We start from the raw sequence: 16,231 nt of genomic DNA on the forward strand, positions 1-16,231 counted from the left end.
GTAATTCTGGCACTGACGGCATCCGCATCAGCAGGTTTTGCCAAGGCAGTAAGAGTTAAGCGCACAAATAGCAGGACACTCGGCTTTACCTTCTGAATTTTTAAGGGACGGAGGCAGGGAAAGAGGCATGGGAGACAATCAGGAATGGTTATCACTAGTATTAATGAACGCCCAGAGGCACCGGGAAAGAAGCATCCATTTCAGACGAACATCTGTCAGCACTCAGAGGTAACATTTCTGAAGTAGCAAGGTACTCAGGAGCCTATGTTGCATGTCCTGGGAGGCTTAAGCACCCACGTACGTAATTTCTGACAACAGGCCCCGTGTCCCCTAAGTCCTCAGGGCACCAACCCCATTTCTCAACCCCTCTCCTCCTCCCCCAGGAACTGTTCACAGCCCAGCCCAGCCTTCCAGCAGCCACGCTGTCCTTCAGCCACGCTCGTGGGCTTTAACAGCACCAAACCTTCCACTCCGTGGTGGCTCCATGACCTGTCCCCACTTCCCCGAGGAGCCACGCAGCTTCATCTGCAGACAACGCAGCGCGTTTTGCCACCCCACCAAAAATTAAAACCAAACCCCGAACCAAGGCAGCAATGCTGCTGGTATTTCAAACCATCAGTCCCGCTGGCATTTCCCCTGTGCTGCAGCACCTGGAGGGACGAGAGACCCATCACAGCCCATCTCGGTGGCCAAACCCCATTTTCTTCCCGTGTGCCTACAGCCGTGGACGAAGAGGGATCTCCACGTGTGATGAACAGGCACTCCCCCACCCCAAACTCCTGCCCCCCAGCAGCTGATTTGTTTTTAAGTGAAAGGTTTATGCCCAAGTGCTTGGGGAATATCAGTGCCCAGCATACCAAGCGCTGAAGATTTCACTTAAACTCTCAGCATCTGTGTATCTCAACTAAATTAAGCTATTTGCTATAAAAGGGCACAATGACAGTAATGGAATAATAACAGCATTAATAAAACACAACAATCCTCGAATGAGAAGCGGACGCATCAGCTAGCTGCAACCAAGAGAAGAAGGCTATTTTAAAATCACACACAAAAACCATCTGGGGGTGGAGAAAACCAACAAAAGCTCCGAAACTCAGAGGTCAGACTGAAATTATGTTTTTAACCTCGAAAGAAAGATGCCAGGCAGAGCGCTCCCACACCGGCTGGAAACGAATTTCCACAGCTCCCAGCAAAACGGGGGCTTAAAATGGGAAGGCTGAAAATTTCCAGGGGGGGCTGCACGAAATGGGGGTGGGAGCAGGCTTAACAGGGAATCAAAAGGCTGTCAAGAAAGGCCCGTCTGATAGAGAAATGCCCCATGAAGCATCAGCAAGGTGTGTGACCCAGCTCCGGGGACAGACCCAAGGGAGCCGAGCCAGCGCCGGGGGCCAGATGCTGGGACATCGTTACGTGAACATCCAGATGTCTCGAGCTCACCACGCTGCCATTTCCTTCCTGGCTGGAAACCTCGCCTTCGCTTCAGCCACGTATTCTTCCCCGCGCTTCGTTTTGGGCGAGGTTGAGGTTAAACCTTCCGTTTCGTGGTGACCTGCGCCCTGTTTTTGCGGGGGGAGCCATTAATGCGCACTGAGCGTGCCGTGCTGCATCTCCAAGGTCTCCCATCCCACCCAGAGGGAACGCCCCACCCCAACTGGCCTCGTGGGGATGCGAGGACGGGCGAGCGTCGTTTCCCTGGAAGGGACGGAGGGGAGGGGATGAAAGGAAAGGACACCTCTGTGCTCACCACTGTTCAACGCTCAACATCGGCGGCTGAGCGACCCAAGGCTCCAAAAAAGCCAGAATTAGGCAGAAAGTGGAGAGCACCATCTTCAGGCCTACCTGCCTTTTAAGAAGGAGCAATGTGGGGCTGGCAGGTCGCTTGGGAAGCAGGCTCACGTGCTGCAAGACGGCTACAAGCCTTCTGGGCACAGGACCCTAACGCCAGCCCCCCCGTCTTGAACCCTAAGCAGAGGGTTTCAACTCGGCTGACCCTCCGGAGAGCGCTCCCGACTCGACCCTTTCCGAATTCCTCCAGAGAAAAAGCCAAAGCAGCACTTGCCGCAGATTCGAGCAGGCTGCAAGTTTCTTTGTTTTCATTACAATTTTCTCTCCTTTTTTTTTTTTTAGCCATTTCTGTTCTGCCCCCCGGAGGTGCTCCTGTGATTGAATGAAACACGACCCCAGGCTCCAATAAGTGTATTTCAATTACATCTGTCACCATGTAACAATGTAATGATATATCATGTGATATTAAATCCATGGTAATCATATCAGCGATTTTTTTAATAGTGCACTAATCACATTATTACATCTCAATAATTAACAACAGAAGGCCTAAAAACCTGGATACAAAGAGGAAAGCTCAACGGGTCCTCGGCTCTTGCCCGGGAGAGGCCCAGAGCGGAGCAGGATGGTGCAGGAGGTGCTGCCACGAGCACAGCGTGGCGAGGGGCAAATCTCCATGCAAGGGCGCCGGAGTTTTGCACCAGCAGCGCTGCGCAGTGCAGCCAAGACTAGGCTCCCCCCAAGCCCCGGACTAAAGGAGAAGCAGGTATTTTGGAGCCAGAAGCAGACACTTTGCACGTCCCACCTCGCCTGGTATTGCTCTCTTCTGCCCTGCTGCTCCTGCACCTCCACCTTTCCTCCAGCAAACCAGCCCCTCTGCTCCAGAAGGCGTCTTGCAAAGCGGGCCCTCCTGCAGCTCTTAGCGGTCACCTCGGAGGCTGTACAAAAGCACTCCAGAACGAAAGAAGCATTTTCAAGGCACCTTGAAAATGAGACAGCGATCCTCCCGACCCGTCCTTACCAGGCTGCAGGACGAATGACTTTTTCCTCTCCCCTTGCACCTGGAAACCAAGCGCCCCTGCCTCACGGGGGGCTGCGAGGCTGATTTCTGCAGCAAAACCAATCTCAGCTTGGAGCTGAAAAATGGTGAGGATGCCTCGGAGGGACAGGGATCCTCTGGGTCCCAGCCTCTGCCCCAGGCTCTCACCGAGGTGCAGCACGCAGCCTTGTGCGAGCAGCTCGCTCCCCGCAGCCGCTGCAGCCTGCCCCGGTTAAATCAAGGCGGGCAGGGGTCTGGAAAGCAAAACGTACCGTGCCTGAATCCTCGCCCCTCTCCCTCCACATGCAGGGCGAGGATGAGGAACAGGGCAGGTGGCAGGGAGCTGCCCCCAGGCGCCGCGGGCAGAGCGCTTGGGCGTGGGGATCCCGCTGCGCCCCGTCCCCGGCTGTGCTGGAGCTTCCTCCCAGGTGCAGCCCGGTCAATCTGGCAGTTTCCACATCACAAGCTGATCTGAAGAGAGCCTCATTACCTTGCCTTCAAGTTCCAGCCAAGCACTTAGCTCTTAAAGACGGGATTTAAGAAATATTTGACTGATCATTTCTCTCCTCATTTAGTTTGGCTGCTCTGAACCAATTCAACCTGTGAAGTTGAAACAGTGGGAACGGGAGGAAATGTAAGTGCAGGCAGCCACACCACGTCCCTGCTCCCCCTCCGGCTCTTCCCAAAGGGCCGGATCCTTCCCAAAGGGCTGCCACGAGTGCCCACAAGGGCATCTCCCAGCCCCAAAGGGCAGCCAGCTCTTCCTTCCCACTGCAGGACAGGCATTTGGGGGGATCGTTTGCTCTCTGGTGTCCAAACAAGCTTCTGCTGTGCTTGAGCATCCCCCAGCTACAAACAAGGGACAGAGACAGGGATGAGCCAGCCAGGATTAACAGCACCAACATCTCCAACAGACCCAGTACGGGACATCCCCGTGTCCTCTTCCTTGCACGCCTTTCTCCTGTCGAGTGATCCTGCCGAGGGCAGGCAGGACAGACGGATGCCTCGCTGGCCAAGGCAGCGCAGTCGGACTTTCTCTCCTTCCCCCCTCCCTTCTTTCCTTCCTTCCTTTTTTTTTTTTTTTAATTTTGTCTCGGAAGCCACGATCCTTTAAAGATGTGCACGTCTCATTAGCTCTACCTTGACAATCATTACCGTTGCTGCAAATGCAGGAGGAGAGCTCAGCCCGAGCGTGGGGGAGTCCATTACCTCCTAGTTAAAGGGACACCGACAACTCCGGGCTGCCCGCGGTCCCACTCCGCCTTCCGAGCAGGGTCTCCCCGGCACGCCGCTGCTCCCCGTCCTGCGCTAATCCCCTGCTTAACCTGGGTGAGAAGCAAAGCTGGGGGGGATGCGTGGTCCTGCGGCCACTGCCAGGCTCGTGGTGCTCCCCCGGCGGGGCTCTACGGGCAGCACCATGCCCCGAGCCCTGCCGGGCGCAGGGTGTCCCTTCGCAACGCGCTGCACGTGGACCTCACACACCCACGGCTCGCTGCAGCAGGTGCTCACTCCTAGGCTGGACCACAGGGTCTGAGCCTAGCCACGAAGCAAGCAGCTAGCCCAAATGCCCACGGCAGAAGCCACAGCACTGGCTGGGGTGAGGACCACCAAGAGGGTCCTAGGGCAGGGCACGGTCCCCGTTCCTGGTGGCACAGCTGCACCAGGGGCAGCACGAGGGTGGCGAGCTGCGTGTTCACGAACCAGCTTCTGGGGACAGCTCTGCCTGGCAGTCCCCAGAACCTGCTGTGCCCCCCCATGGAGCTCAGACCTGATTTATGTCGTGCAAGCGCAGTACCCCTCATTTAGGAGCTTTCAGGGCAAAGCACCCCGTGCAACTTTCGATCCACTACCCCCCTGCCTCCTTCCAGCCCCGCTGGGGCTGCCTTTCAAGCCCGGTACCACCTTAGGAGGCAAACGCAGCCCGGAGCAGCCTTAGGGAGATGATCCCGCTCCTTTGCGGTCGGCAGGACGGGAGCTGTGCCGCAGCCACGGCATCTCCCTGCTGCCCTCGGCGGAGCCGCGGCAGGAGACAATACCACGGGCCGTGCTTCCGAGCCGTGCTGCGAGGAAGGCTCCTACCTACACACGAGGCTGTCCAAGAACTTGACAGGACTCCGTTTGAAAAAGATGTTGAAAGAAATGATCTCTTTAAGTGCAATGGGAGATATTTGTCTCTGATTTACCCTTGGCTTTTTGCTCTGGTTCAGGTAGGAGCGGTGTGGGATGGCTGGCAGATCTGAGAGCATGGCACGCCCCAGCGGGCAAAGCGAGCAGTGCGGAGGAAGGCGCGAGTCAGTTTGGAGTGCTCCCCATTTATCAAACTCACGCAGCCCGCCAGCAGAGCGAGTCTTTCTATCATTACAGCTCTCAAAATCCGATTCATACCACTAATCCTGCCTTCATTCTCCCAGATTAATAACATCTCTTTCAACCTTCACAGTGTGATAAATAGACAAAGAGAGAACAAAAGGAGAAACAGAAGTGAGAGAAAGAGCCAGAGCAACTCCACATAATAAAGAGAACCAAGAAAGGGGAAAGAAAAAAAAAAAAAGGGAAAAGAAAAGGGAAAGAAAGAAGCCGGCACACTTGACTCTGCCATTTACTTTAGCAGATTCTCACCACGAGCTCCCTGCGATCTTGAAAGAATGTAAAACACTGCTCAGAGGAAAGGCTCGTTAGCCACTCCGACCAGCCCCGGTTTGCTGGAAATCTTTTCACTTGCAGCCTCGGCTCAGGCCAGCGCTGACTTTGGTGCTTCCTTGTCCTGCTCCTTCCCAGATGAGCAGAGGCAAAGCCCCCAGCACGTGCCCGCTCTGCCTGCAGCGGCTTGTCGGGGGGGGACGGAGGGGGCACGGCCGGCGTTGCTCCAGGGGTGCAGCCCAGCGAGCCCGAGGCATGCGGGCACACCTGCGGCAGGCGAGAGGTGCCCCCTCCCCAGCACCGCCCCGCTCTGGCTCTTTCGGGAAGAACCGAGCGCCAGGAGAAGCCCATCCTGCAGCCCCGCGCCTCGCGAAGCCATCCAGCCCCCCGGCTGCGGGGCAGGTGGATGGAGACCTTCAGCCACCTCCTCCCCGCAGCCTTCCCCCGTTCGGCTCTTCCACTTTGCCACGCCGTGCTGAGCGCCCCGCGCAACTGCTGAATTATTTTAATAATTAAATGTTTATCGGCGCATTCTCCCCATAGCGCTTCCAGACCCGCCTAATTTCCTTTCCGCTGAGTGCCTTCCCTCGGCTCGGTCTTTCCACAGGATGCACACCTGCAAAGCATTTCCTGCACACCTCTGCTCCCCCCGCAAGCACAATCCCCCCGCAGCCCACAGGCAACAAGGATGCTGCTCTCTTACGGCTCCGCATCCACAGCCCCCGTGCAGAGGCTGGGCTGGGTCGTGTCTCTTTTTTTTTTTTCTTCCCCCCCCCCCCCCCTTTTCTTTTAAACTGTTCCATATTACTCCAGGCTTTGAAGTACAGAGAAAAGCAACACTCAGTGTGCCTTTTTTTTCCAAGCTACCTTTATCAGAGCAAATCTTTTCCTTCTCCGCTGTGTTGCTGGAGATAGATATCAAGCAAAAAGAAAGTCTCCTCTTCTAACAATGGATTTCCCTTCCCTTCTGAACTTCAAATAGAAAACTCTTATCTACAGCCACAGTTGACCAGAAGAAGAAAAGAAAAGAAAACAGACATATGAACCGAACCCGGGCTCTCTTTCTATTTACTCAAAAAGGCTGTGCTGGGTTCTTCACAGGGAGATGCTCTCACCGTGTTTATAGCACACGTATTTACCCACTTCACTCGCTATCCCACCGCCACGGCAGCGCGCCCTCTTCTCCCCCAGGATGACTCTCCTCTGCTCCACGCACCCTCCGAAATCTCGTCTTTGCTCAGGCACCAGGGACCACGCGGCACAACAAAGCCTGCCCCTAAAGCTGGGGGCTGCGAGAGCTCTTCCAGCTCAGCTAAGGGTACCGGCAGCGATGCCCCTGGCCCTACAGAGCATCGCTTCCACGTAGCGAGAGCTCCCTGAGATGGCAGGACGGATTGCAGGCCTGGCCTTGCCGGCTCTTGGTGCACAGGACAGCAGCCCGAGCCCAGCCACGTTCACGCCCGGCACCAACCGGCTCCGCTGCACGTTTCCAGAGGCCTCTAAGAAGGGTGGCAGCCTGATCCTCCTCAAGTCTGGGTCTCTCTTCAGAGACCCGGCCCGCCAGGGGACCCCGCCAAAAAGGCTCGCTGCTGAACAGGAGCGGGAGGCAACCCATCAGGCACAGAGGGCTGGAAGCTCTCCAGATCGTTTTCCATTAGAAATAAGGAGCCTCTTTAACCGAAAATCCCACCGCAGGCACCCTCTCCCCTTCCAACCCGTACACGGCAGAAGCCCTGAACCCTGCTGCTGCCCAGCACCACCCCTCTGCAGCTCCGGGAGCTCCTGGCTCCGAGGCAGCCCGGGCAAGCAGAGCCCAGCCCCAGGGGCCCAGCAGCCTCTCCTCCAGATCCCCTGCAGACTTTTCCATCGTCCCCTTAAGGTTAAACTGCACAAAAGCCCCTGGTGCTCTCCCCTCGGGGCAGCCCGGGTGTTGCAGAAGGCTCCTTCCTCCCCGTGGAGCCACGACGGGGAGATCCAGCAGCCCGAGCACCTTCTCCTCCAGCTGCCCGGTGACAGATGCCCAGCTTCGGAGCGGGGGGACTGGCGGAGCACTGCCCAAGTGCTTTATAATTCCCGCTCCTCTCCTCCCTCCTCGACGGCTCCCGGGAGAGGCGTGATGATGGACGGTGCCATAAGTGACTGTTTCCAATCGGGGGAATGTAAGTAACGACAGCTGACGGCATTCCTGGAACACGCGGGCGCCGCCAGCCGCCGTGCCTCGCCACAGCTCAAGGGAGAGGAGGCTGGGGCGGGGAGGCTCGGATGGGGTGGGGGAAGAGGAGCCCCAAGAGGCTGTCCCCAGACTGGCTGCGAATAACTCGTCCCATCAGGTTGTGAACTGGGCAGGAGCCAAGGGGAGGTGGGTGGTGTGTATCTCATGGAGAAAATCCTCCCGGGCTGCACCAGAGCTGGGCACCACCGTATCTCTCTCTGGTGTCACTCGGGACCACTGTGCACCCGGTCCTTGGGAAGTGGGGTCTTGCCCGGTCCCTCAAGTTTTGGAAAGACTTTTCTCGCCCCTTGCTCCCCCAAACCAGCACAGACTGCCACGAAATGGGAGCATGAAGTCAGTAAGCTGGAGCTGGCTTTGCACCGGCAGCACGCGGGCGGGCGTACGGAGACACAGAGGGACGACACCGTGCCAGCCCATAGCTGCATTCCTCTCCCACAGCCCCAAAATTAGCAGGCAAATTTAACATGCAGAGAAGCGACCGATTAATAACCCAGCATTGACTTAAGAAGACCTTGAATAATACATAGTGCTTGTACACGGAAGGGGAAAAAGTCAAGTCCTTCTGCTTGTCAAGTGTATCCGCCTCCCGAGCACCGGCACTCCACGAGAAAACCTCTCCGCAAGGCAGCCACAGCTTTAAGCATCTCTTCAGCAATGCCTTTTGCAAAGATTAATGGGAAAACTTCGTGCCAAGTGAGGCTGGCAGTTGGACAGTTCCAAGTACGGTGTTGTTTTAAATGCAATTAGCGCTGCTCGTTAATGGAGTCCCTAACGCTGCCAAGGAGAAGAGGCTGAGCCCCCGCAGCCCACAGCGAGGTGCCACATTCAGGCAGATGACCACGTTGGCCACGCTGATGGGTGAGAGGAAGGGTCTTACCACGAGGCAACCAACCTCTTCTCCGCCCTGCAATCCTCCCAGCAACTCGATCAAGGAGAAGTCAGCCCCAAGCAGACCAAAGACTGACCGAAGCTCAGTTGCAGGTGTTGTGCTCCACGGCACACCGACAGCAGACGAAGCTAGGAGCAGACCATTCCCTTCCCCAGCCTGATTTCGGCCTCTGTTGTTTGGTGCTGGTTTTGGTGTGGGTCACCGAGCAGTGGCATCAGCATCCCTGAGTGGGGCTCTCTGCTAAATAAAGATGGCTGGAGAAAAACGTGTCCCCTTTTGGGAATACTGCAAGAGAGAGCGAGCGGAAAGCCGGAGTTTACCTGGACAACAGCCACTATTTATGTGCGGGGGCTACGCGCACAATGCCCATTGTGAGAGAAGGGGGGGGTTTGTGTAAGACCAGTGAAATACCGTGAATCTCAAATGCCTTCGTTCTGGAGTCAGGGCGAGGAGCTCTGAAGAGCATCAACGGCAGAGGCTGCCACCGGCTGATCTGACTCCGGTGGCTGAGTCCCCCTTCGGTGCCGCCAGCCCACGAGGATGCTGCACGGCTCGGACGCCCGCAGAGCCATCCGAGAAGACTCACAAACCAGCCTTGTGGCTGAAGGCTGGGATCAGGAGAGACGAGACCACATTTCTGTTCCGATCTCTGATGAGGAATCACGGCAAAATCCTCTAACCCACCGGTGCCTCGGTATCTCCACAGTGATAACCGGTGAGCATTAGGAGCCTAAATTCGTTCATGTGTTTAAAGAGCTTTAGCACCTCGTGCCCGAAGACCAAAGGACCATCGCTACACAAAACATGCGTTGTGTAAGATATGAGGCTGGGAGGCATTTAAAAAAGCAGCCACCCCGTGTAAAACACAAGGGAGATGCAAGAAGGAAACACGATTTGTCTTTTTTAGATGTAAATGAGCGCCAGCCAGAAGCAGAGATCCAAATGCACACTTTTAGCACGGAAAAGTGCTTCTGCAAAGGGGACCGAGAGAAAAACATGTTAAACAGGCTCTGAGTTTGATTTCCAGAGTAATAAGCACAGAAACGGAGCCCAAAGAAAAAGATCCGTATTAGCAAGCAAATCCAATCATTCAAATACTAACGAAGAGGCACCCAGGCCGGCGCAGAACTATTTCCGGAGAGAAGTTTGCCTCCCCAGCCCTTTCACACCCTGCAGTGGCTCAATGGAAGAATACTTAAGAAGTTGCAACTTTGGTTATAATGTGTAAAAAGCCCCTGAAATGCGACATCATTTACTCTTCTGTGCTATTGCTCAGCAGAGCTAATAAATCTTGCATGAGCAGAGCTGATTCTAATTTTCTAATATGAAAAGGCATTTGGATAGAGAGAGAGGGGGAAGATAAAAGTGATTGAATCTCCAATAGCCCGGCGTCGGTGACAGGAAACATCCTGACGCGGACCCCAAGGAAGAATGGCTCCCCCTCCTCCCCGCCCCACATCCCATTCTCCCTGCTTGCTGCTCGCCGTGCCTCCGTCTCCCCTATCGACGGGACGTGCCTCGAAACGCGGTTAAACAAGTTATCATTTCTGCCTTCTGATCAATCTGAATTTTCAGGACGATTACCCCCGTAAGCAGCGATCGCTGGCGGCAGCCCCGCGGATCCCTCGCCGAGGCCGTCGTGCTGCCCCTGCTAACACCACCTCGGAGGGTGCAGGGCTGTGAAGGCCACTTCGAGGCACGCCTGGCGGAAAAAATCAGCCGGGGGAATTCAAAAGGGACGTTGTGCCCAGTATCCGTGGCCCAACCCAGCGGGGGGGGACCAGGGACCTGCTGGAGGTGTCATCAAAATGTGAGCTGATCCGGCTAAACCAACGGATCTGCCACCCCCCAACGCCACCTATGTAAGAGCTATCCGTTCCCAGCGCTAACTGCTCCTCGTGAAGCTAATAAAGCCCGTTTCCAATTAGAGACCAAAACTATTAGAAGGAGGAGAGGCAGGTTTTAGCAACCTCTAAAAGGGGTGGGGTTTAGATTTGGGGGTTTATGTATTTTCCCATCGGAAAATATTTAGTATCACCAAAAAAACCCTGGCACTGACGCAAAGCAAACCCCCTTCCCCAAGAGGGGGTAACTGATGCTGGCTCTCCGAGGATGTGGCTCCCCCGAGGCCCCTCTCACCACCACGGAAACGTGGCCCCGAATAGTCAGAAGCCCCGGTGACAGAGGTTTGGCTGGCAGAGGAGGCTCAGCACCCCCGCTCTTGCAGGAGCGCCGCTAGGTTGTCCGCAGGCTCGTGGTGCACGTGCAGCCCCCGGGGGGCAAGGAGCACACGGCTTCCACCTGCACATCGCTCCGTGCTACTCCCTTCTCTGTCTTACGGGCTTCCCCAGTCCTTAGGACGTGGCTCTGTCCATAAAACAGCTCGGCCAGATCCTCGCACCCCTTCCTCGGGGCACCCAGGCACCGTTGGCTCTTTCTGAGCAGCTGCTGCAGGCGGAGGCTGCGCCCAGGCTCGGCAACCTCCGCGCCAGCAGCAGGGAGCTTCGGGAGAGCAAAACCCCCGCCGGAGAGCAGCTGAGCTGCCGCTGGGGAAGGCAGCGGGGCGGCAGCGGGGCGCTCTCGCCATCCTGCCCAGCAGCACGGGCTGGCAGCGAGCAGCAGGGGCAGCGCCAGGTGAGGCCGGCGGGCCAGCTGCCTCCGCGGGCTGCTGGCTGGGGGGGCTCTCCGAAAGGCACCGGTATTTCACCGGCTATTTTACGTGCAGAATTGCCGATCAAAGCTATCCCCACTGTGTACTCCAGAGCAATAAAAATGAAAAAAAAAAAACCCACAAGAAGAATTCTTTAGGCGGGTAATGGGCATTTTATTCCTTTTTATGACACTAAACATAGGCAGCTGGCATAATTACACCACAATAAAGGCATAATGTGCACCTAGCAGAACAAACTCATACTTTTGATAATTAGGCAGAGCAAACACAGTCTGGGATTCAATCAAACAGCTTCACCGTCTCCTGGATCTGTCGGAGCCCCCGTGCCCGTGGCGTGGTGGCCCCGTGCTGGATTTTGGGGGGCCCCACGGGGAATGCTGAGCAAGCAGAGCATTACCCGAGAGCTCTCCTGCGTGGCAGTGATGGACGCTGAGCTCCGCCGCTTACAGCAGAGGCGCAGGATGGGTGCACGCAGCTCCTGGGAGGCAGCTGGAGATGGTGCGGGGCAGAGCACCCCAGCAGGACACCAGTCGCCTTCCTGGTTGGCACTGGGGATGGATCCGGGGGCCATGAGGGCACGTGTAGGATCTACAGCTTGAGCTTGAGGAGCGACCCCACCGGCAGGGCTGCAGCAGATTCTCTTCCAGAATCACACCTGGTGTGATGGCAAGGGGAGACCAGGACACCGAGAGATGCAGAGCTCCTGTGGGCTGGGCAGCTCCGCTGGGGCAGGCTCCAGGAGCTGGAAGGGGTGAGCAGAGGCGTGGGGACAGCCCTCTGCAGCACGGACCGTGGCCAAAGGCAGCCAGCAGGGACGAGCCCAGAGGGAAGCCGTTCCCTTTGCCACAAGGCCAGGGCAGAAGGGAACGTCCCAGGGTGGCTCAAAGACCCTCACCGGCAGAAGGGGCCGGGCTGGACCTGCTGGAGGCCGGCGCGTTGCTGTCTGAAGGCTCTGTGCTCCCATCGGTGCCGGCAGCCCGGCTCACCTGCAGGCCAGCCTCCTACAAACCACAGCAGCAGGCAGCAAGCGAGCTCCTCCGGCAGCTGCAGGCATCCACGTGGGACAGCTCCTCCCCAGGCGAGGAGCCCAGCCAAGGCGGAGATCCTAAATGATCTCTAAAATATTAATAGCATCAATCAGAGCCAGGCTGACAGAGGTTACAACGCCGGGAAAGCAGGGAGAGCAGGCTTTCCTCAAGTTGGCACAAATCCACACGCTAAATATCCACAGTTTGTTTAAAAAGAATAAAACAAAATGGATGTCCCATGCCTGTTCCTTCCAACGTCACGTGAAAAGTCTTCCAACGGCCCGGAGGGAGCCTCAGCCTGGCCGCAGGTCCTCTGCACGTCTCCAGACGACACCACTACCTCCAGCTCCTCCTGAAGGCATCCCACCTCCTCCTTTGGGGAAAAGGGGCTTCATTCTCCCACCTCTCAGTATGAAGGAGAAAAATCCTTGCCGTGACGCTCCTTCAGGACATTACGGTTTATTTTGCAGCACTGAAGACGTAGCGTGGAAGCAGAGACCTCCCGTTCGGCAGCGTGCATCGCCGTGCTGCTGGGCTCCAGGGGGTGCAGGACACGCTGCAGCCTGCCGGCAGGTCCCACGGCTCTGCGAGAGGTCGCTGCTCATCCCAGGCAGAGAGACCCCCACAACCGCTGCAGCAAGCACCCAGTGTGGGGTGGGATGAATGGGGGAAGAGCAGGGGCAGGAAGAAAAGGAAAGTTGCAGCAGGCAGAGCCCACGTGAAAACATCTTCAGAAAGGCGCCTGCTGCCTGGACATGGGACGTGGCATGCCCCGAGCTGTACTGAGTCTTGGACCAAATCAGCCCTGGCCAAACGGAGCACCAAGATTTCATCTCTGCACCACCAAAACCCTCTGGGGGTGCTGTGGGATGGCTCTTGGCGAGGCTCACGCTTCGGGGTGATCAGAGATTCCCCCCCCCAGCGGGCCACAAAATAGGAGAAGGAGTTTATGCCTAGCTGGGGGCAACAGATTAGGCTGTCTCCTAGCCAAAAGCAGGTCATACCTACAGCCTTCCTCGTCAAGCCCCCACGACAGGTCCAGTCCACGGGCTGCCTGAAAGAGCTCGAGCAAGGAAACCTGCAAGCGGGAGGGTGAAAGCCAGGATGGAGCCAGAAGTGCGGTGCCAGCATGGGGGAAGGGAGGCAGGAGATTCTTAATCCCAACTGTGAAAGCAACTTGCTTAGTAGCCTTGGGACTCTGAGAGATTTAATTAATTAATTTAATGAGTGCGAAGCACTGTACGTTATTAATACACAAATTCCACTACAGTGTCTCCCATCTCCCAGTTCAGCATCTCTTGCTGCTTTGCGTCAAGCCCACAGGATGCAAATCCAAGCCGGAGCATGGCTCCATGCAAACGGGGCCCAGGCTGCGTCCCCACACTTCTCTAGCAGCAACGAAGCCCTATCCCTTTCAGCAGAATAGTGCACCAGGAATACCTGACACAAGAGAAGCTATTTCTACTTGCCAGCAAGCCCTCGGCATTCGCCAGCAGCTCCATGCCAAGCAGCAGAGGGAGGAGGGCGCAGGAGCAGGCTGGTGCTGCCTCTCCCTGCTCCCATGTTTCGGAATCCTGTTTGGATCAAGCAAGGAGAGCTGGACGGGATGAGGCAAGGCAGGCTGCACTGGGCTCTGGCCAGCCAGGAGGAGGAGGAACAGGCCTTCCCCAGCACATGCCAGGAGCTCCTTAAGGCATGCCAGCCCATGGGAAAAGCATCCTACGCAGCAGAGAGCACGCGCAGCTCCCAGGCTCTACTGCAAAGCCAGCGCCTGATGCCGATGATGGAGGCAGCAGCCACTGCCCCTCCTGCAGCCACGCGGGCTCTGTAGAACAACGAGGAGCACACCAGTGAATGTCCTAATCCCCAGGGCTAGCAAATCTGATTAACCCCTCACCCCTCCTCTGGAGAACTACACAGGGCCACTGCCATGCCTCTCCATGGAGCTCCTGTCCTATAAATGCAAAGAAAGAGGGCACAGCTCCTGTCCCGGGCATCAGGCAGCCGTGCTGGTGCTCCCACAAAGCTCCAGCTGCAGGGCTGGGATGTAGGGATGCTCTGCCCCCTTGCCTGACCCCCAGGACTGTGGGGAAGGCCGTCCTTCACACGCTGTGCCTTTGCCTCCCCGCTTCTCCCAGCCAGGAACGCCGCACACGTTGCAGGATTATTGTAAAACATGCCCTGCCTGTAATCCCTTCTCCTCCTGCCTTGCTCCGGCACTGACTGCAGGGAGGCTGTGCCGGGCCGGGGCTCGGGCTGCCTCCTGCAACGCCAGGGCACGCGGAAGGCTCCGGTGTCTCCGGCTGACCCCACAACTCCCGCGCACCCGATGGTTTCACCTCCACAGCAGCGCACACGGAGCCAGATGGGAACCAGGAGGCTCCTGGGTGCCGCAGCCAGATGTTCACATCCCGCAGCCCGGCACACGCAGCGGGACGGGCGGCGCGCCGGGGCTCAGCAGCTGCCTCCCCGCCTTTCGCCCGCAGGCTGCGGCGGCGACGTGCGTGCGGAGCCGCAGCCACCGACCTGCCTCCGACTGCCTGCACCGGGATGCTCTGGGCAAACCAGCCAGCACCACGCACCCAGCAAACCGCTGCTTACAGTCCTGCCTCGCAAATAAAGCTCTAGCCCTGGTTACAAAACAAACAAACAAACAAAAAAAAAGACACAAAATCAACAAATTCTGCTTTCGTTTTTGTGCAGTACCTGCGGGCTGACGGAGGCCAAGCAATGTAATTGTTGCAGTTTCTCCTGAATCATCGCTTTCCTGCCTTATCTGAGAGCTCTCTGTATCAGGAGAGGAGAGGGGAGCGTACCCAGCACCCAATACAGCCGTCCCTGCCCTGCGTGCCTTGGGTGAGACCCCTCCGAGTGCCACCAACGAGGCAGGGCAGTCCCAAGGCAAGCAGGCAGCCTGTGCCCAAGCGCCAGGGAGCAGGAAGGGACAAGCCATCACCCACACCGCCTGCCTGCCTCAAGGCAGGACCAGCTCCACCCAAACCAGCCCCATCAGATTCTTGAGAGGCTATTTTTCTACTCCAGAAGCACCCCTGGAAATCTTGAGCAAACACAGATTTGAAGACGGAGGACAAACCAAGCTGGGAGAGCAACAACCTCTCCTCCAAGGACCGAGGGCTATGCCCACTACGCACTGCAGCAAGAGACCCTCCGCACAAATCCCCGCCTCCAGCCTAAAGGCTGGGACTAGGCTCCACGAAATTGCCTAGGAAAAAAAAGAGAGCTATATCATAGCTTTAATACCAAGGGAGAGTTTTAATATCATAGGAGAATCCCTAATGGCGTGATGCTGTGATATGAACGCAAGCTAAACCCCAGGCAGGACAGGTATGGGAAGGAAGGACGGAAGGAAGGACGTTCCAGAAGGAGCTTCCCATTAACAGGACTGAAATGCTGAAACGTCCCCTTGGCGCTGTAACAGCTCTGAACGGCCTCCGCACAACAGCACCTTGCCACACGTTGTCTTTACGCACCCAGGGAAGTCCAAACGACAGCGATGGAGGAACAGGAGGCATGTGCCCAGCTCACAGCCCTCTGCTAGGCAGGAGTTTGGCAGCGAGAAGGGTGCTCTTTCATACAGTTGCAGATTTCATGGCCAAAAGGAATTATTAAACTAATCCTCTATTTTGCAAGCCAGGAAACGTAGCTCCTTTCCGGGGAGCCAAGCCCAAGAAACGGCATTAACCCTCCCGGGATCACTGCTTTCCCATCCACTCCCTGAAAAGTTCATGCAGACACATGCTGCGCCGAAAACTGCTCCTGTGCTTTTAGGACGCAATAGATAAAAAAAATAAATAAATAAAAATGAAAAAAAAATAAGGAGGGAAAGACAAAGCCATTCTGATTTAGTCGAAGATGAACATTGCTCTTTCCTGCCCTCCTGGGACGGGCATGCACGTTACCGTGCGAGTCATCCGGAACCAGCGAA

At 56.6% G+C, this 16,231-nt stretch overlaps 1 protein-coding gene across 9 annotated transcripts in view; it reads right to left on the bottom strand.

The window, feature by feature from the left end:
• Positions 1–16,231, bottom strand: part of ERI3 (ERI1 exoribonuclease family member 3) — a 117,958-nt gene that overhangs the window by 44,786 nt on the left and 56,941 nt on the right. For 6 of the 9 annotated variants that reach the window (XM_083845953.1, XM_083845947.1, XM_083845954.1 and 3 more), the window contains 2 exons: positions 13,290–13,363; positions 6,239–12,916 (listed from right to left, as the gene is read on the bottom strand). The exons of the other annotated variants lie outside the window; for them this stretch is intronic. In XM_083845953.1, coding sequence (XP_083702079.1) covers positions 12,745–12,916; positions 13,290–13,363 — 246 coding nt within the window. In that variant the 3' untranslated portion in view covers positions 6,239–12,744. Of the gene's footprint in view, positions 1–6,238; positions 12,917–13,289; positions 13,364–16,231 lie in introns of those variants that run through there. 9 annotated transcript variants of the gene reach the window in all.

This window comes from Anser anser (genome assembly GCF_964211835.1).
Source record: "Anser anser genome assembly, chromosome: 8".
NCBI classification, from domain to species: Eukaryota; Metazoa; Chordata; class Aves; order Anseriformes; family Anatidae; genus Anser; species Anser anser.